General features: G+C 39.7%; 1 protein-coding gene across 1 annotated transcript in view; it reads right to left on the minus strand.

Annotated features, from left to right (window-relative positions):
- Window positions 1-18,443, minus strand: part of rptor (regulatory associated protein of MTOR, complex 1) — a 383,050-nt gene that overhangs the window by 236,167 nt on the left and 128,440 nt on the right. Inside the window, exon 7 of the mRNA XM_060844826.1 lies at window positions 13,219-13,278. Within this exon, the coding sequence (XP_060700809.1) occupies window positions 13,219-13,278 (60 nt within the window). The remainder of the gene's footprint in view (window positions 1-13,218; window positions 13,279-18,443) is intronic.

An 18,443-nucleotide genomic window follows, 5' to 3' on the forward strand; every position in this document is an offset into this window, starting at 1 on the left:
AATCGTGTCTCTCAGAATCCCCTCCAACAACTTACCCATCACTGACGTCAGGCTCACCAGTCTAAAGCTCGCTAGTTTTTCCTTGCCATCTTTCTTAAATAATGGTACCACATTAGCGACCCTGCAGTCTTTCAGCATCTCATCCATGGCTGTTGATGATGCAAATATCACAACAAGGTGTCCACAAAGTTTTGAGATACACCTGATCAAGTCCCAGGGATTTATCCACCTTAAGCATTTTCAGACTCCAGCACCACCTCTTCTGTAATATGGGCACTTTTCAAGACATCTCTATTTATGTCCAAGTTCTTTAGCTTCCATATCCTTCTCCACAGAAAATACCGACGCAAAATATTTATTTAGTATCTTACCCATCTCCTGTGGGTCCATGTTGATCTTTAAGGGGACCTATGCCTGCCCTTAACGTATTTGTAGAATCTCTTTGGATTCTCCTTAACCTCATCTGCTAAAGCTATCTCATGTCCCTTTTTACCATCCTGATTTCCCTCTTAAGTATAGCCCTACTGCCCTTATACTCCTCTCTGGATTCACTCGATCCCAGCTGTCTGTATCTGACATATGTTGACCATTTCTCTACTCATTCAGCATTCCCTGCACCTACTAACTAACAGGAACATATGGTCTCTGAACACTCCTTATCTCATACTTGAAGGCCTCCAACTTTCTAAAAGGTCCTTTACTTGCGAGCCCCCTTCCCGCTCCACCCCAATCAACTTTTGAAACGTCTTGCCTAATATCAAAACTGACTTATCTCCAATTTAAAACTTTAACTTATAGATCCGGTCTATCCTCTTCCATCACTATTTTAAAACTGATAGAACTATAGTCACTCCCCCCCCCCAATGACACCTCAGTCACCTGCCCTACCTTATTACCCCAAGAGAAAGTCAAATTTTGCTCCCGCTCCAGCAGGCACAAGCACATACTAAATAAGGGAATTTTCTTGTACACGCTTAGTTTTCTCTCTATCTAATCGCTTAACACTATGGCAGTCCCAGCCCATGTTTGGAAAGTTAAAATCCCTTACAACTTTATTGTTCTTAGATAGCTGAGAACTCCTTACATATTTGCTTCTTAATTTCTCACTGACTATTGTGGGACATAAAGTACAGTCACAAAAAGGTGATCATTCCTTTCTTATTTCTCAGTTCTACCAAAATAACTTCACTGGACATTCTCTCAGGAGAATCCTAAGTACAACCGATGTTATCCTTAACCAAAAACGTCGCTTCCCCTCCTCTCGTCTCCTTTTCTATCCTTTCTATTGCATCCATATCCCAGAACATTAAGCTGCCAGTCCTGCCTCACCTTGAGCCACATTTCAGTAATTATGATATCTCAGTCCCACTTTCCAAATCATTCTTTAAGATCACCCGCCTTACCTGTCAGGCCTCTTACATTGAAGTAAATGCAGTTTAATTTATCAGTCTTACCTCATTCACTGCCATGCTCTTGCCTGCCTTGACTATTTGACTTGCTCCCCTCATCTATTGTACCAAGTCTCATCTCTTTTCTCACTATCTCTTCACGTTTTTCAGTAATCTTTGTTTCTGTTTCTGATTCCCAGCATCCACAGTTACTTGTTTTGCTTTAAATATAACAGAAGTTTGAATTTATTCTTAAAAGTTCAGTTTCAGATTGCAGCAATTCAAAAATACAAGGGACATGATCGTATAGGTGGAGGCAGTAGCAAGTTATACAAGCATGTTCGGACTGAAGAGGACACTCAACAGCTGCATACAGACCTTGACGTGTTGAAAAAATGGGCTCGTGTTTAGAAAACAATCCAACTTGCTGAAGCATAGCATTGGCACATGAAAAGGTTACATTGTGCCTTTCTTGGAAAGGTTCAATGCTAAATCAATATATACACGACAGGAAACAAAGTGGAAGCTACTAGTGACAGACAGATCCACGATTATAATTATACCCTTCTCAAAAGGTTCATGGTTAACCCAACAAAGCAATAGCAAAGACAAACTGGATTCTCGGTTGTACTGACACTGCAAAGTAACAGCCACCTTTTTGACTGACAAAATCAAGGTCTTACACAATTGGAATAATATCCAGTCTGATCGCCTCTCACGGTGGATAATAAGAGACTTTAAAAATGGTGTAAGGGAGAGACACAAGATGAATGCCCAATTTAACATACCATTGCTACTCAGAGTGACGTCCATATATTTCTCAAAAACTATCCTCAGGATCGATTTGACCACACTTTGGTTAAGATATTTATCAAATCAGAGACGTTGTTACAAACCTCTGGAGCAAGTAAGGCTTGAACTTGGACATTGTCCAGAGGTGGAGATACTACCACTGCACCACAGGGGTCTTAAACTTGGCTTAATTTTTGTTTATTTGTTTTTAATCAACCTGTTCAAAAATGCTAATACCCACCTACGAAACGAATGAGACTTAAACCCAGACCACCTAGTCTGAGGTTAGGACACTACCACTGCCCCACAAGAGCAGCTTTGCTTAAGATACTTTGTAAATCAAACTGCTCAGAAGTATTATGACACTTCTGTAGAAAGTGGGATTGAACTCCTGGCTCAAATGCAGTGACAATAGACAATAGGTGCAGGAGTAGGCCATTCTGCCCTTCGAGCCTGCATTATGATCATGGCTGATCATCCTTAATCAGTATCCTGTTCCTGCCTTATCTCCATAACCCTTGATTCCACTATCCTTGAGAGCTCTATCCAACTCTTTCTTAAATGAATCCAGAAACTGTGTGGGGCAGAGCATTCCACACAGCCACCACTCTCTGGGTGAAGAAGTTTCTCCTCATCTCTGTCCTAAATGGTCTACCCTGTATTTTTAAGCTGTGTCCTCTGGTTCGGCACTCAGCTGTCAGCGGAAACATGTTTCCTGCTGCCAGAGTGTCCAATCCTTTAATAATCTTATATGTCTCAATCAGATCCCCTCTCAGTCTTCTAAACTCAAGGGTATACAAGCCCAGACGCTCCAGTCTTTCACTGTAAGGTAATCCCACCATTCCAGGAATTGACCTCGTGAACCAACACTGCACTCCCTCAATAGCCAGAATGTCTTTCCTCAAATTTGTAGACCAGAACTGCACACAGTACTCCAGGTGTGGTGTCACCAGGGCCCTGTACAGCTGCAGAAGAACCTCTTTGCTTCTATACTCAATCCCACTCGTTATGAATGCCAGCATGCTATTAGCCTTCTTCACTACCTGCTGTACCTGCATGCTTGCCTTCATTGACTGGTGTACAAGAACACCCAGATCTCTCTGTACTGCCCCTTTACCTAAATTGATTCCATTTAGGTAGTAATCTGCCTTCCTATTCTTGCCACCAAAGTGGATAACCATGCATTTATCCACATTAAACTGCATCTGCCATGCATCTGACCACTCACCTAACTTGTCTAGGTCACCCTGTAATCTCCTAACATCCTCATCACATTTCATCCTGCCACCCAGCTTAGTATCATTAGCAAATTTGTTGATGTCATTGCTAATACCATCTTCTATATCATTAATATATATTGTAAAAAGCTGCGGTCCCAGTACTGATCCCTGCGGTACCCCACTGGTCACTGCCTATCATTCTGAAATGGAGCCGTTTATCACTACTCTTTGTTTCCTATCAGCCAACCAACTTTCAATCCAAGTTAGTACTTTGCCCCCAATACCATGCGTCCTAATTTTGCTCACTAATCTCCTTTGTGGGACTTTATCAAAAGTTTTCTGAAGGTCCAGGTACACTATATCTACTGGATCTCCCTCGTCCATCTTCAAAGTTACATCCTCAAAAAATTTCAGAAGATTAGTCAAGCATGATTTCCCCTTCATAAATCCATGCTGACTCTGACCTATCCTGTTACTGCTATCCAGATGTGTCATAATTTTATCCTTTATAATAGACTCCAGCATCTTTCCCACCACTGAGGTCAGACTAATTGGTCTATAATTTCCTGCTTTCTCTCTCCCACCTTTCTTAAAAAGTGGTACAACATTAGCCACCCTCCAATCCGCAGGAACTGATCCCGAATCTATCAAACTCTGGAAAATAATCACCAACGCATCCACGATTTCTCGAGCCACCTCCTTCAGTACCCTGGAATGTAGACCATCAGGCCCCAGGGACTTATCAACATTCAGGCCTAACAGTCTCTCCAACACCAATTCCTGGCAAATATAAATTCCCTTAAGTTCAGGTCCTTCAGCTACTGTTACCTCAGGGAGATCGTTTGTGTCTTCCCCAGTGAACACAGATCTGAAGTACCAATTCAATTCTTCTGCCATTTCTTTGTTACCCGTAATATATTCCCCTGTTTCTGTCTTCAAGGGCCCAATTTTAGTCTTAACCATTTTTTTGCCTTTCACATTCCTAAAAAGGCTTTTACTATCCTCCTTTATATTATTGGCCAGTTTACCTTGGTAGCTCTTTTTTTTTCCACTGCTTATTTCCTTCTTAGTAATCCTCCGTTTTCCCACTTATCTTTGCTATGTTATACTTTTTCTCTTTTAACTTTATATGTTTCTTAACTTCCCTCGTCAGCCACAGCCACCCCTGCCTCCTCATAGGATTTTTCCTCCTTTTTGGAATGAACTGATCCTGCAACTTCTGCATTATACACAGAAATATCCGCCATTGTTCCTCCACTGTCATCCCTGCTAAAGTATTGCACCATTGAACTTTGGCCAGCTCCTCCCTCATAGCTCCATAGTTCCCTTTATTCAACAGAAATATTGTCACTTCTGATTGTACCCTCTCCCTCTCAAATTGCAGATTGAAGCTTATTGTATTATGGTCACTACTTCGCAATGGCTCCTTCACTTCGAGATCCCTGACCAATTCTGGTTCGTGGCACAATACCAGATCCAGAATTGCCTTCTCCCTGGTAGGCTTCAGCACCAGCTGTTCTAAGAATCCATCTCTGAGGCACTCCACAAAGTCTCTTTCTTGAGGTCCAATACCATCTTGATTCTCCCAGTCTACCTGCATGTTGAAATCCCCCATAACAACTGTAGTAACATCTTTGCGACAGGCCAATTTCAGCTCCTGATTTAACTTACATCCGACATCCAGGCTACTGTTTGGGGGCCTGTAGATAACTCCCAAGAGGGTCTTTTTACCCTTAGAATTTCTTGGCTCTATCCACACTGACTCTACATCCCCTGATTCTAGGTCCCCCTGCACAAGGGACTGAATATCATCCCTTACCAACATGGCCACCCCACCCCCTCTGCCCGTCAGTCTGTCCTTACCATAGCACGTGTAGCCTTGAATATTCATTTCCCAGGCCCTGTCCACTTGAAGCCATATCTCCGTTATCCCCACAATATCGAATCTGCCAATTTCCAAAACAGCCTCAAGCTCATCCATCTTATTTCTAATGCTTCATGCATTCATGTATAGTATGTTTAATTTGTTACTGCCCTCACCCTTCCCATCAACTCCTTTTTGTGACACTACCACTGTGGCACAAAAGTCCCTTTCAAACATGGGGAATGTTCTGAGTTCAGTGACCCTTTATCAGAATCTGCAGTTAATATGTAGCTTTGCAATGTCCCCAGGTCTGTGACCTCAGATTAGGATAATTTCACTCTTTACCTCCATTACAGTAGCAGTGCCTGCATGATATGCAAGCGATACTCGTTCTAAGATGGGAGCAATTTTTTAACTTCTTAGCTTTCCTTAGGGAAAACCACAAGATATTTTCTAATCAAGCTGTTCAAAAGTGCTATTAATGCTGGATTTGTACCCAGGCCTCCTGGCACAGAAGTAGGTTCAGTCTCACTACAGCACAAGGGCCGCAAGCTTTGCTTAAAAAGAGACAACAAATTTGTGGTTCACTTCAACTTCAGTTGAAACTAGATAGGCTTGTAAAGACCAAAAAACTTGACTGTTTTATAAGGCAGGTTGGGCTCGATATTGAGAATTATTTCTCAGGGTATGTTGGACCTCTGGAACAGATTGCCAAGCATATGGCAGTAAGCTATAATTTGAAGTATTGGTTCAACAGGAAGCTAGACTCTTGGCCTGATAAGGTGGACATTACTTCAGATGAGAAGTGGGTGCTTAGATTAGATTAGATTAGACTTACAGTGTGGAAACAGGCCCTTCGGCCCAACAAGTCCACACCGACCCGCCGAAGCGCAACCCACCCATACCCCTACATTACCCCTTACCTAACACTGTGGGCAATTTAGCATGGCCAATTCACCTGACCCGCACATCTTTGTGACTGTGGGAGGAAACCGGAGCACCCGGAGGAAACCCACGCAGACACGGGGAGAACGTGCAAACTCCACACAGTCAGTCGCCTGAGTCGGGAATTGAACCCGGGTCTACAGGCGCTGTGAGGCAGCAGTGCTAACCACTGCGCCACCGTGCCGCCCGTGCTCTGAGATAAACTAAGGTCAATTTCAACACCTAGACAAGTTTTGATGAGAAGGCTTTTTATCTTGATTTCAAGACTCCAGGTGAGCAGAGCACATATGTACTGCGACACAGAGCACCAGAACTGAGGGCCAGGCTGGTTAGAGATTTCCTGCGCATCATTATGTCGCCACTGTCAGGACAGAAAAGAAAATAATTCAAATATCTACACCAAACTGTAGGCAAATTTGCCAAGATAACAAAATATTGTGTCACAACAATTAATGCTTATTTTTAAAATATTCAAATGATTTGCTCAAATTTCTATGATGCTCCATTCATTTAAAAAGTTATTTGTTCACCTCCCATCATCTTGATATTATTCTCGAACAGGCCAATAAAATGGATTAGCTAACATGACTCATTCGCACACTGATTTTAATAGATTTGGTTTCAAGTTAATAAGCAGAGCTGATGAACAGATTGCTTGAGTCACCCAATGTTGTTCGTTCCTGATGCTGGTTACAGCGAAGTAGTCACACAACTAATGCATGATCTTTTTACATACTTAAGTATTACACTATTATCAGAACTGGACAAATTATTGCTTTGCAAATATATCATAAATCCAAAAAACTAATTATTGACTTACTCACGCTCTGCTTTCTAGAGCAATCACAAATCATTTGGGATTCCAGACATCTTTATATGAGAAGGTCAAAGGAAAACTGATACAAAAGTTACGAAAACCATTAACTTTGGTGCAAAACATTTGTTATGCACATGCTCACAAACTGAGCCAGGAGGTCTATTTTTCGTAGAATTTATAGCATTAATCTGCCTTCAGTTCCAGTCTGCCTGCTCCACCTTTTTATAAGTTATTACCTAATTAGTCCCATTCACTTGTACTTTACCCTCACTTGTTTATTTTCTGTCTTTAACTAATTTTTAAGTTGCTACTTAACCTGCTTCAGCCATACTATCAGACAGATTCTCGATCATAATACACCACGAATTAAAATTCTCACCTCCCCTCTGGTGCTTTTGCCAATTATCTTCAATCTCTCTGTATGATCACTGACCCTCCTAACAATTAATTAGTTCCTCATTATTTGATTAATCAAAAATTTTAATAATTTTGAACACCTCATACTAAATCTCTCCAAATGCTCCAAGAACAACTGTAGTTTCTCTAGTCTCTCCTCTCAATTAACATCTTGGCCCCTTGTCACCATTACAAGAGTTTATTTAAGACCTTGACAAGCCTCCTAAAGAGTCGTACTCAGGACCAGACAATATTCCAGTTGAGGTCTGATCAGTGATTTATTAAAATAAAGAGTGTAGCTCCCTTGCTTTTGCTTTATGTCACTATTTGTAAAATATAGATTTTGTTTTATTGAAAGCTTTTCAATTTGTACCGTCACCTTCAAATATTTGAGTATGCGAAGGTCTTTTTGGTGCTCAATCCAGCCAGTCGATATTGTCTTTTCACATTCTTTTTCAAATATACATCAGTTTCTCACATGGAATAGTGTTCCTATTTTTACCAGTCTACATCCTTTTGAAGCTTACAATTATTTTTATTGCCATTTATCACATTTGAGGTTCATTTCATCAGAACATGTTGAAGTAGTAACGAAGAGAATTGATGAGGGCAAAATAGTGGACATGATCTATAGGAGTTTACAGTCCAACAGGTTTATTTGGAAATACAAGCTTTCAGAGTGCTGCTCCTTGGCATGGTCTCCCCGAACCACCTGACAAAGGAGCAGTGCTCTGAAAGCTTGTACTTCCAAATTAACTGTTCAGCTATAATCTGGTGTTGCATGATTTTTACCTTTATCCACCCCAGTCCAACACCGGCATCTCCACATCGTGATCTATACGGACTTTAGTAAGGTGTTTCACAAGGAACCTCATGGTAGACTGGTTAGCAAGGTTAGATCTCATGGAATACAGTGAGAACTAGCCATTTGGATACAGAACTGCCTTGAAGGTAAGAGACAGAGGGTGGTAGTGGAGGGTTGCTTTTCAGACTGGAGACCTGTGACCAGTGATGTGCCACAAGAATTGGTGCTGGGTCCATTGCTTTTTGCCACTTATATAAATGATTTGGACATGAAAATTTGGTTAGTAAGTTTGCAAATGACACTAAAATTGGAAGTGTAGTAGACAGCAAAGAAGGTTACCTCAGAGTGTAACGGGATCTTGACCAGATGGGCCAATGGTCTGACAGTGGAAGATGCAGTGTAATTTAGATAAATGTGAGGTTTTGATTTTGGAAAGGCAAATCAGGGCAGGACTTACAAACTCAGCAGTAAAGTCCTGGGGTGTGCTGCTGAACAAAGAGACCCTGGAGTGCAGGTTCATAATTCCTCGAAAGTGGAGTTGCAGGTAGACCAGGTGGTGAAGGAGGCGTTTGGTATGCTTGCCTTTATTGGTCAGTGCATTGAGTATAGGATTTATAGGAGTATAGGTCATGTTGCAGCTGTAAGGATATTGGTTAGGCCACTTTTACAATACTGTGTGTTATTCTGGTCTCCCTGCCATAGGAAGGATGTTATGAAACTTGTAAATATTCAGAAAAGCTTTACAAGTGTGTTACTGGGATTGGAGGGTTTGAGCTATAGACAGAGGCTGAATGGGCTGAGACTATTTTCCATGGAGCGCCGGAGGCTGAGGAGTGACCTTATAGATGTTTGTCAAATCATGAGGGGCACAGATAGAGTAAACAGACAAGGTCTTCCCCCCTGGTGGGAGAGTACAGACTGGAGGGCATAGTTGAAGGTGAGAGGGGAAAGATTTAAAAGGAACCTAAGGAGCAACATTTTCATGCTGACAGTGATGCGTATATGGAATAAGCTGTCAGAGGAAGTGGTGGAGGCTGGCAGAATTACAACATTTAAAAGGCATCTGGACAGATATATAAAAAGGGTTTTGAGGGATATGGGCCAAATGATGGCAAATGGGACTAGATTAGGCTAGGATATCTAGTCGGCACGGACGAGTTGGACCAAAAGCTCTGTTTCCGTGCTGTACATTTCTATGACTCGACAAATAATTGGTACACATCAAAACAAGTACTATTCCAAATACAGATTCCTGAGGAATTCTATTACACATGTCCATTCAGGACACAAGAAACAGCTTTTCATCAATATTCTCTGTTAACCAAACACATTTGAAGAAATTAATATTTTTGTCAATGCAAACATATTGTTATTTCATTTTACTGTTAGGTGCAACAGGACCGTTAACCATCTAGTGCAATGTACCAGACAGTGGCTCAAATCCAACCCAAAAGGTTGGAATGTACTTCTTCCACCTATGTGCAATTAGTTTGCTGAGGTCCAATCCGATTTCTCATGATCACTTCAGCACAAACTGCACTTTGTTTAATTCTACTTAGCAACCTCACAGGGAAAGGACCCAAAATACCTAGTATGGGAAGTAAAGTATGGTACGCATACACCAAAACAAAATTCATTGCCAATCAATCACTAATTATGCACATTAGCATGCAAAAGTATTATAGTCCAATTTAATGAAAGAGTACATTTAAACTCTTCCTGATTAAACATTTATGTACAAATTGATTAAGATACTGTATTTTGAGTCACAGCTAAACTGTTTTAACTCAGAAGTCACATGACTTAGATTACAGTCCAACAGGTTTATTTGAAATCGTAAGTTTTCGGAGCACTGCCCCTTCATCACGTGAAGTTATGAGATGACTTCACCTGACGAAGCAGCAACACCACAAAAACGTGAGATTTCAAATAAACCTGTTGGATGAAAATGTAGTGTCGTGTGAGTTCTGACCTTGTCCACCCCAGTCCCACACCGGAACCTCCACATTACGGCTTAAATTGTTTTGATAGTAATTATTTCTTAGAATTTACTCTAGGAGCAAATTACTGATCTGATTTGATTGAAAATTTATTAACAAGACAATTTGAGCCAATTTGTGAATTACTAACTGCCATTTCATATGTTTTGCGTAGAAATATCAATTGAGCTCTGAAAAAGCAAGAACAGTCCACCCCCTCTACCTTCCTCCATCTCTCAAATATAGCAAAGTGTAAGCATGCAATTATAATGCTAAATAATATTAGTTTTCTCTAATGTGATCACGAAAGTGATTTCAATTATAAAATGGTCACTAAATGATCAATAAGACAGCAGGAGTAAAGCAACCTCTGCACAATCTATTCAAAAACTCATAGGAGACATTGAAATTAAATCTTACTACAATCACATAAAAAGTTATTATTCCCCATTGTGCGCTCTCAATTTACAAACCTTGAATATAGATGTTTCCATTATAACTTACTTTCTCTTTTTAATAATCTGAAAATTAACTTATGTGCACATCAAATTTCAAACCTACAATGGAAAATGAGGTAAATAAAAAGTGCATCTGAACACTCACAAACCAAACTTGAATGGGCAATGCCAAAAATGGCAATTTTACTTCCCAGCTGTCGAGATTGCACTATCGCGTCAATAGTTTCATGACACGGCCTTTTCCAAAGTCACTCAGTTATTTTCTTACAATGGAAAAGTGCAATTTACTCAAGGTTACATCACCACAGGCGATGCTGTCTTGTTAGAGAGACAACTAATGATGCTTTAGCCTGAGGATCATCATGCCTCAGCTCGGAGGAGGTTGAGAAGCAGAGTTCTTTATGATAACCTCAGCCAGTGCAGAAACTGAACCCACACTCTTAGAACATAGAACCCTTCGGCCCTTGATGTGGTGCCAACATTTCCTACTCCTACTGAGATCAAACTTCCGTACCCTTCATTTTACGATCACCCTTGTCCCTATCCAATTGTGGTTTAAATGTCCCTAATATGTGTGACTCCAGTACCACTGCTGGCAGAGCATTCCATGCACCCACCACTCTGTGTAAAGAACCTACCTCTGACATTTCTCCAAAACGTTCCTGCAATCACCTTAATTATGTCCCCTTGTGGTAGCCATTTCCACCAAGGCTATCCACTCCATCTGTGCCCATCATCTCGTACACATTTTTCAAATCACCTCTCATCTTTCTTTGCTCCAATGAGAAAAGCTCTAGTTCCCTCAACCTTTCTTCATAAGACCTGCCCTCCAGTCCAGGCAGCATCCTGGTAAATCTTCCCTGAACTCTCTTTAAAGATTCCACATCCTTCCTATAATGAAGCAACCAGAACTGAACACAATATTCCAAGTGTGGTCTAACCAGGGCTCTTTAGAACTGCAGCATAACCTTGCGGCTCTTAAACTCAATCCCACTGCTCATGATAGCCCACACACTGTACACCTTAACAACTCTATCAATTTGGGTGGCAACTTTGAGGGATCTATGGACGTAGACACCAAACTCCCTCTTCTCCTCCACACTGCCAAGAATTTTGCCTTTAACCCTGTAAGCTGCATTCAAAATTGACCTTCTAAAATGAATCACTTCACACTTTTCCAGGTTGAATTTCAACTGCCACTTTTAAACACAGTTCTGCATTCTACCAATGTCCCATTGCAATATACAATGGCCCTGCACACTATCCACCAACCTTCATGTCATCAGCAAGGCTATTAACTCACCCTTCCACTTCCTCATCCAAGTCATTTACAAAAATCACAGAGGAGAGGTCCTAGAACAGATCTCTATGCAAAACCACTTGTCACCGAGTTCCAAGCTGAATATTTCCCATCAACTACCACCCTGTCTTCTATTGGCCAGCAGATTCTCTATCCAGATAGCCAAATTTCCCTGTATCCCATGCCTCATTACTTTCTGCATGAGCCTACCATGGGGAACCTTATCAAACGCCTTGCTAAAAATCCATGTACACCACACCCACTGCTCTACCTTCAATGTGTTTAGTCACATCCTCAAAGAATTCACTCAGGCTTGCGAGACATGACCTGCCCCTCACAAAGCCATACTATCTCTAACCAAGCTAATTTTCCAAATAATCATAAACCTTGTCTCTCAGAATCCTCTCAATAATTTGCTCACCACCAACAAAAGACTGACTGCTCTCATTCCCAAGGTTATCCCTATTCCCTTTCTTGAACAAGGGAATAACATTTGCAATCCTCCAATCATCTGCTACTACGACAGTGGACAGTGAAGATGCAAAGGTCATCACCAAAGACGCTGCAATTTCTTTCCTCGCTTCCCAAAGTAACCTTAGCATCTCTCTGCACCACAAAACAGCCATCAAGCCAACTGAGCTAACTGAACCCCAATAAAATTGCATCAAATATCTTGGGGGAAGGGATTCAGCTTTCACATGTCTTCCAAACCAGAAAGAACTTTGATAATTGCGCACTTATTATAGTTGTCATTTTTGCAAAATAGGGAGTGAGTGGCGCAGTGGCCCAGCAGTTAGCACTGCTGCCTCACAACACCAGGGACCCTTGTTCAAATCCAGGCTCAGGCAACCGTATGCGTGGAATTTGCACACTCTCCCTACGCCTGTGGGGGTTTCTTCCAGGCGCTCCAGTTTCCTCCCACGATCCAAAGATATGCAGGTTAGGTGAATTGGCCATGCTAAATTGCCCATAGTGTTCAGGACATGTTGATGAGAAACATTAGTCAGAGGAACTGCAGAGTAACAGGGTGGGTGGAATGGGTCTGGGTGGGATGCTCTTCAGAAGATTGGAGTGGACTTGTTGGGCCAAAGTGGTCTGTTTCCACACAGTAGGGATTCTCTGAAAAAGAAAGCTGATGAAAACAAATTTTTGATTTGATAAAATGTTTGAGATATCTTTGGCTGCAGATAAGGAAAAACAAGTTTAGCACAAAACAGATTGCAGCCAAACTGAAAAACTGTATATATAACTTACTTTTCTATCAAGTCCAGTGTAACTCCAGGCACCAGTTTAGCACTCCTTTGCATACAGAACCTGTTTTTAAAAAAATTGCAAATACGTAAGGAGACATGTTTTAAAATTATAATTCCTTCGTGACTGACTCATACTAATATTGCATCTGATCCTAAAATTACAAAATTATAAAACTCAATTTTTACAATCCTTGCTCATTTAGTGGGAGCAGACCAGAGAAAAAGGAAGAATCTCACTTTAATTTACAAAGAACCAACTCTCATAGAAAAAAAAATCACATGCAATAAAAGATTTTTGTCAAAACTGATTAATCTTAGAGACTGCAGTTTGAAACAACTTGAATTTAGCCAGCGGGGGGTTCACAGTCTTTTCACCACATCTGATCCGGTAACGTAATACCCTCTGGAGGTCACACTCAATCCATATCACACTGCTTTTCAAACTTGGAAACTATGCCTTTCGAGCCATCTGGTAATAATGTACGTAAGTAGAAATCCACTACGAAATTATTTTTGCTGAGATTAATGTTAAGTAGTCAGAAAGGTCTGTCAATGGTGCATTTAATTTCTAAATGTGAAGTATAATTATCCTGGCTTCAACAAAAATGGAAGCAAATACATAAACAATTGTAAATATTATACGTAACATCTTTTAAGGATTGGTAACTCCCAAGACCTTAGCTACTAAACCGTGATATATGTTCCATCTAAGGCTTGCTGATCATATGATTTAATTGAGTATCATCTTAGTTTCTATTTCATTTGCCTTTCATGAATTTTAAAAATCATTCACTCCAACTCCTTGGATCAAGGAGCTCGCCACCTGCAGTCTCAATATTGACAAATCAAAAAGACTCAGATCTCGAAACTGCAGAAGTCACTCTTGCAAATACCTGCCACAATTTTATTTGATTTTTATATTTAAAGCTAGAAGTGGAGGATTGCCAGACAGCTAGGATGTTGGAATTATTTGCCCCAACTTCAAACATCCATATCACATCAATGTGCCAATTTTTCATATCGCACGCCAGAAGTTATAACCCAATACATTTAGATTCAATGTTGACACTAGATTACAGAGCTCCTGATTAAGAATGATATTCTGATGGGGCACTCTAGCAGAAACCACTCTATTTTGAATAAAGCCAAAGGAACACTGAAGTTTGGTTAAGAAAGAAATATTGGGAGTATGGCCAATATCAAGAGTCAAAATACACACGACTAACAACTTCTGCAAAAGGAAGAGGTCACTAAATTAAACAAATCAGGACATTGTCCGGAATCAGATCCCTAGGGACAGCAGCTGTTCACCAGAGGCCAAGGACTCTCTGCTCAGCACAGCTACGTAGAAAGCAGTGGTTGTTGCTTCAGCATTAATAAGTGCACAAAAGGTATATGACTTGTGGGCATGCATTTCACGAAGGAAAGTGCCTACCATAATTTCACTGAACATGGGATTGCGTTCAGAGCTAGATGTCCTACACTTGTTCCTTTATTCCAAATAGATGAAGGCATTGAGGAAATAGTGCGCAAATTAATGATTGATTTTTGTGCAAGTGCTGGGATCTTAGATCAGAACACGACTGCAATCAGATCTTGCTGGATGGGTGACCCAAATCTAACAGATGCAATTTAATAAAGACAAATGTTACGTTTGGGTGCAAAACTACAACCAAGCCACATAGAAATCCCAAATAAAGACCACTGAGAACTAAAAAAATTCAGTTTTATAGTGCTTAAGTTTCCAAATGCTCACTACCAACCAGTGCCATGAGGTTATAAAAGATGTTTTGGGGTGCATTATTATCAATCTAAAATAAAACAAAAAGCACTTTATCATCTTTGTTTTTAAGGCCCTGCTGGACATTCATATAGAATTTTATGTCCAGTTTTTGTTACTTCACACAACTCTTGGTATAAAGATCTTATTTTGAAAAATGTTAGCTTTATTCAATCAAGTGAACATGAATTTTTATCTACTTCGTAGAACTGCTATAGTGCTGAAATAGGCCATTCAGCACATGATTCTGCAGTGACATTGTGAACAGCATCCCACCATCCCCAGCCTATCCCCATTACCCCACATATACCCTAGCTACTCCATCTAGCTTACACACCCCTGGATGCTACAGGGCAACTTAATATAGCTAATCCAACAAACTTGCATATCTTTGGACTGTGGAAAGAAACTGGAACACACGGAGGAAACCTGTGCAGGTAGTCACCCAAGGCAAGAATTGAACTGGTGTTCCTGTTGCTCTGAGGCAGCAGTGCTAACCTCAGTCACTGTGGTACCCTCTTGAGTCTTAACTAAAACCCAACAACTTCTCTGGTACTGAAAATTAACAAGGGTGCAGATGTATTCATTTGCTAATGCTAATAAAAATTTAAAATTAAAATTGTACTTTATTGTTTGTTTTCTTAGCTCTTAATTCCAGCTTCCATTTTGTTTTCTGTACATGTTAGGTGCAATTAAATATTCTAACCTACACTTCCTGTTTACGCTCTATGCCTCAGTAATCATGCTTCCATTGGTTTGGTTGAAGAGACCTGCTGTGTTTGTCCTGTTCACATTGATCTTGGATCATCTGGAGAGAATTTCACACTGCTTTGATCAGTGTAAACACTTCACAGCCATTTTGATGGAAAAGCTACACATAGTAAGTGGTAAGTGCCATTCACTTGCTGGTGTCCACAAAATCTGAATGAATAGTTTCCTAAAATTGCAGGCTGAAGTCAAGCCAAATGTTGTAACAAGATCCTACCTTACTTTCTTAGACCTCGAGACACCTTGTGCTTTATCTACACTTAAAGCAATTCATGAAATGATGTCAAAACATTAAACACATGCATTTTTCCCAAATTTTCACTCAAGTTTGTACTTTGCACTTTGAGCAACTTTTCATATAACACAGTGTGGGGAAGGTGGTAAGCACATCCTTGCCAAGTCTTAAGATATGAAAAAATTTCCAACGTGTCTCAAGTGTTAGCTGTTATTCATAATTATGCAAACTGAAGAGAATTATCTTTTTAAAACTGAATAGCAAGCATGGTTACAAAATTGAGTTGGATTTTCAGTACGTCAATTTGACTTATCTCATCAACATTAGTTTGTTTTCTCCTTCAACTGAATATTGAGTTTGAAATGTGTTTTCATTTATTTCCATTTTTTAATTGATTCTATGATCTTATCAAGCAACTGACACACTGGCAAATAAATATACCTCCTATTTTCTTAATCAGCTTCAATACTTTCCATCAAAACAAATTTTCAACATCTGAGGAATTTGTTATAAAATTGACAGCATATGGATTTTGAAATGTCACTATTGCACTCAACAGTCCCATTATAGATCACTCATATTGGAAAATACAAATTCAACTAAGTGACCTTTTAAGTTATTAGCAATAAACAAACAGATGTGTTCTAGGTAGTTTACTTAGAGTAACCAGAATATATGCACAACAGCCAACGATTAATTGGTAGAATGATTGCAGTGATATTTTTCACTTTAAACAAAATTTCTGAAACTAACTCTGCAAATGATTCAAAGGAAGTGAACGCTTCATTGAAATCAACACATCACCCTTAATTGAAAAGAAATAGATAGATCACCAAAATTATATGCAGATAGATATCAAAAATCAATTGCTATTTTCTGTTATGCAAAATTGCAAGTTTGAATATAGCATACACGACCTTTTTCTCCCCTTCCAATTGTGCTCATAGTGTGTACTTTCACCCAATACGATGTCTGTCTATTAACCTTTCTCCAATTATGCAAATAATCTATGTACTAAAACATCAATCAATCAGCAGAATAGCCATTTCCAGCAATCACTAGATTGTTACCTAAACCTTTACAATATTTCCCCACTTATTCTGTCTTATCATAATGGAAGTGACATATATAGAGAAAATCGAGATGACGACTTGACAATGCCACTATTTGCATTTTACTTAAGAACTCTGCATTTTCAAATTTTTTGCAAACTATTTTGCTTGAACTGTTCAACTTCAGTTGGAACTTTTGGCAAAACAAATTCAAGATCCTTCAGAAATTCCAAAGTTGGTTAATGAGACGCTTCAACGTCACTTTTAAAAATACAATTTGATCTACCTCATAAAAATTAAACTACCAAGGTCTAAAGTTTTGGCTGATTGTAAAATATACAGGTTGAAAAAAAGTTCACACTCATGTCAGCATTGTCCAGCTTAGCTACAGCAATTTGAAACCAATTATAAGGTGGTCATACAGATCATAACCGTGGGCATTCATATACTCTTGGTCAAAAAATGCAAGCACCACGTCACCCTGGTTTGATGCCTTAGTACTTTCATATAATATTGAGGTTGATGAATAATATGGTCTTGCAAGCACACAATCTGTGACTGACTGAGGAAATGAAAGATTAGAGCGAGATAGAAGTGGATTAGTACAGAAAATAACTTAACCTTTTGGCTATCGAGAGGAAAATTCAGTCTTCAAAATTTCAAGAGCTCTCTGTAAAATTGGTCATGTTAATTTCTCAATTGCTATGAACAGAAAATATAATGTACTTATCCATGCAATTTGATCAAATCTAGTTTACATGTAATTTTCACTAAACATTTTTTACAACAGCTTTAAAGAGATTAGGAATGTCTTGTCACTGGAATAAAACTGCACATGAATCAAATCAAAAGATGCTGTACAGAGCCAAATTGTATAATAAATGAAGCATTGCTAAACATTCATGACAGCAATAGCTCATCTGTCTCTGGCACAAAATAAAACTGAAATCATCAATGTTAGAACATGATCATTATAAAGTATTCAATTCTCTACCTTAACACTTTCCCATATTCCAGTATATTGTTGAGTGAGATGAACTAAAAGTATTTATCTCTTCATAAATAAGGCAAGGTTAAGCTGAAGCTAGCTTGTGCATCTTATCTGGAAGCTCTGATTACCCGAGGCACCCAAAGTGCTACTCCTTCCTTCCCATCCCTTCTTCAAAGACTGTTTTAAAGGCTTGCTCTTTGTATCTTTTAGCACCACCAATGCTTACTACCCTCATCCTAATCATCTTAACACAACATCTCATGCACCGCTGCATTGTTCCTTTTCCTGGTCTCCAAGGAGCTCAAATGAATATTAGGATCTCACCTGCTGTTTTGCTGCAAAATTAGTCAGTCATGGGGATGTACAGCATGAAAAATGACGCTTCGGTCCAACCCGTCCA

Source organism: Hemiscyllium ocellatum, chromosome 25 (assembly GCF_020745735.1).
Source record: "Hemiscyllium ocellatum isolate sHemOce1 chromosome 25, sHemOce1.pat.X.cur, whole genome shotgun sequence".
NCBI classification, from domain to species: Eukaryota; Metazoa; Chordata; class Chondrichthyes; order Orectolobiformes; family Hemiscylliidae; genus Hemiscyllium; species Hemiscyllium ocellatum.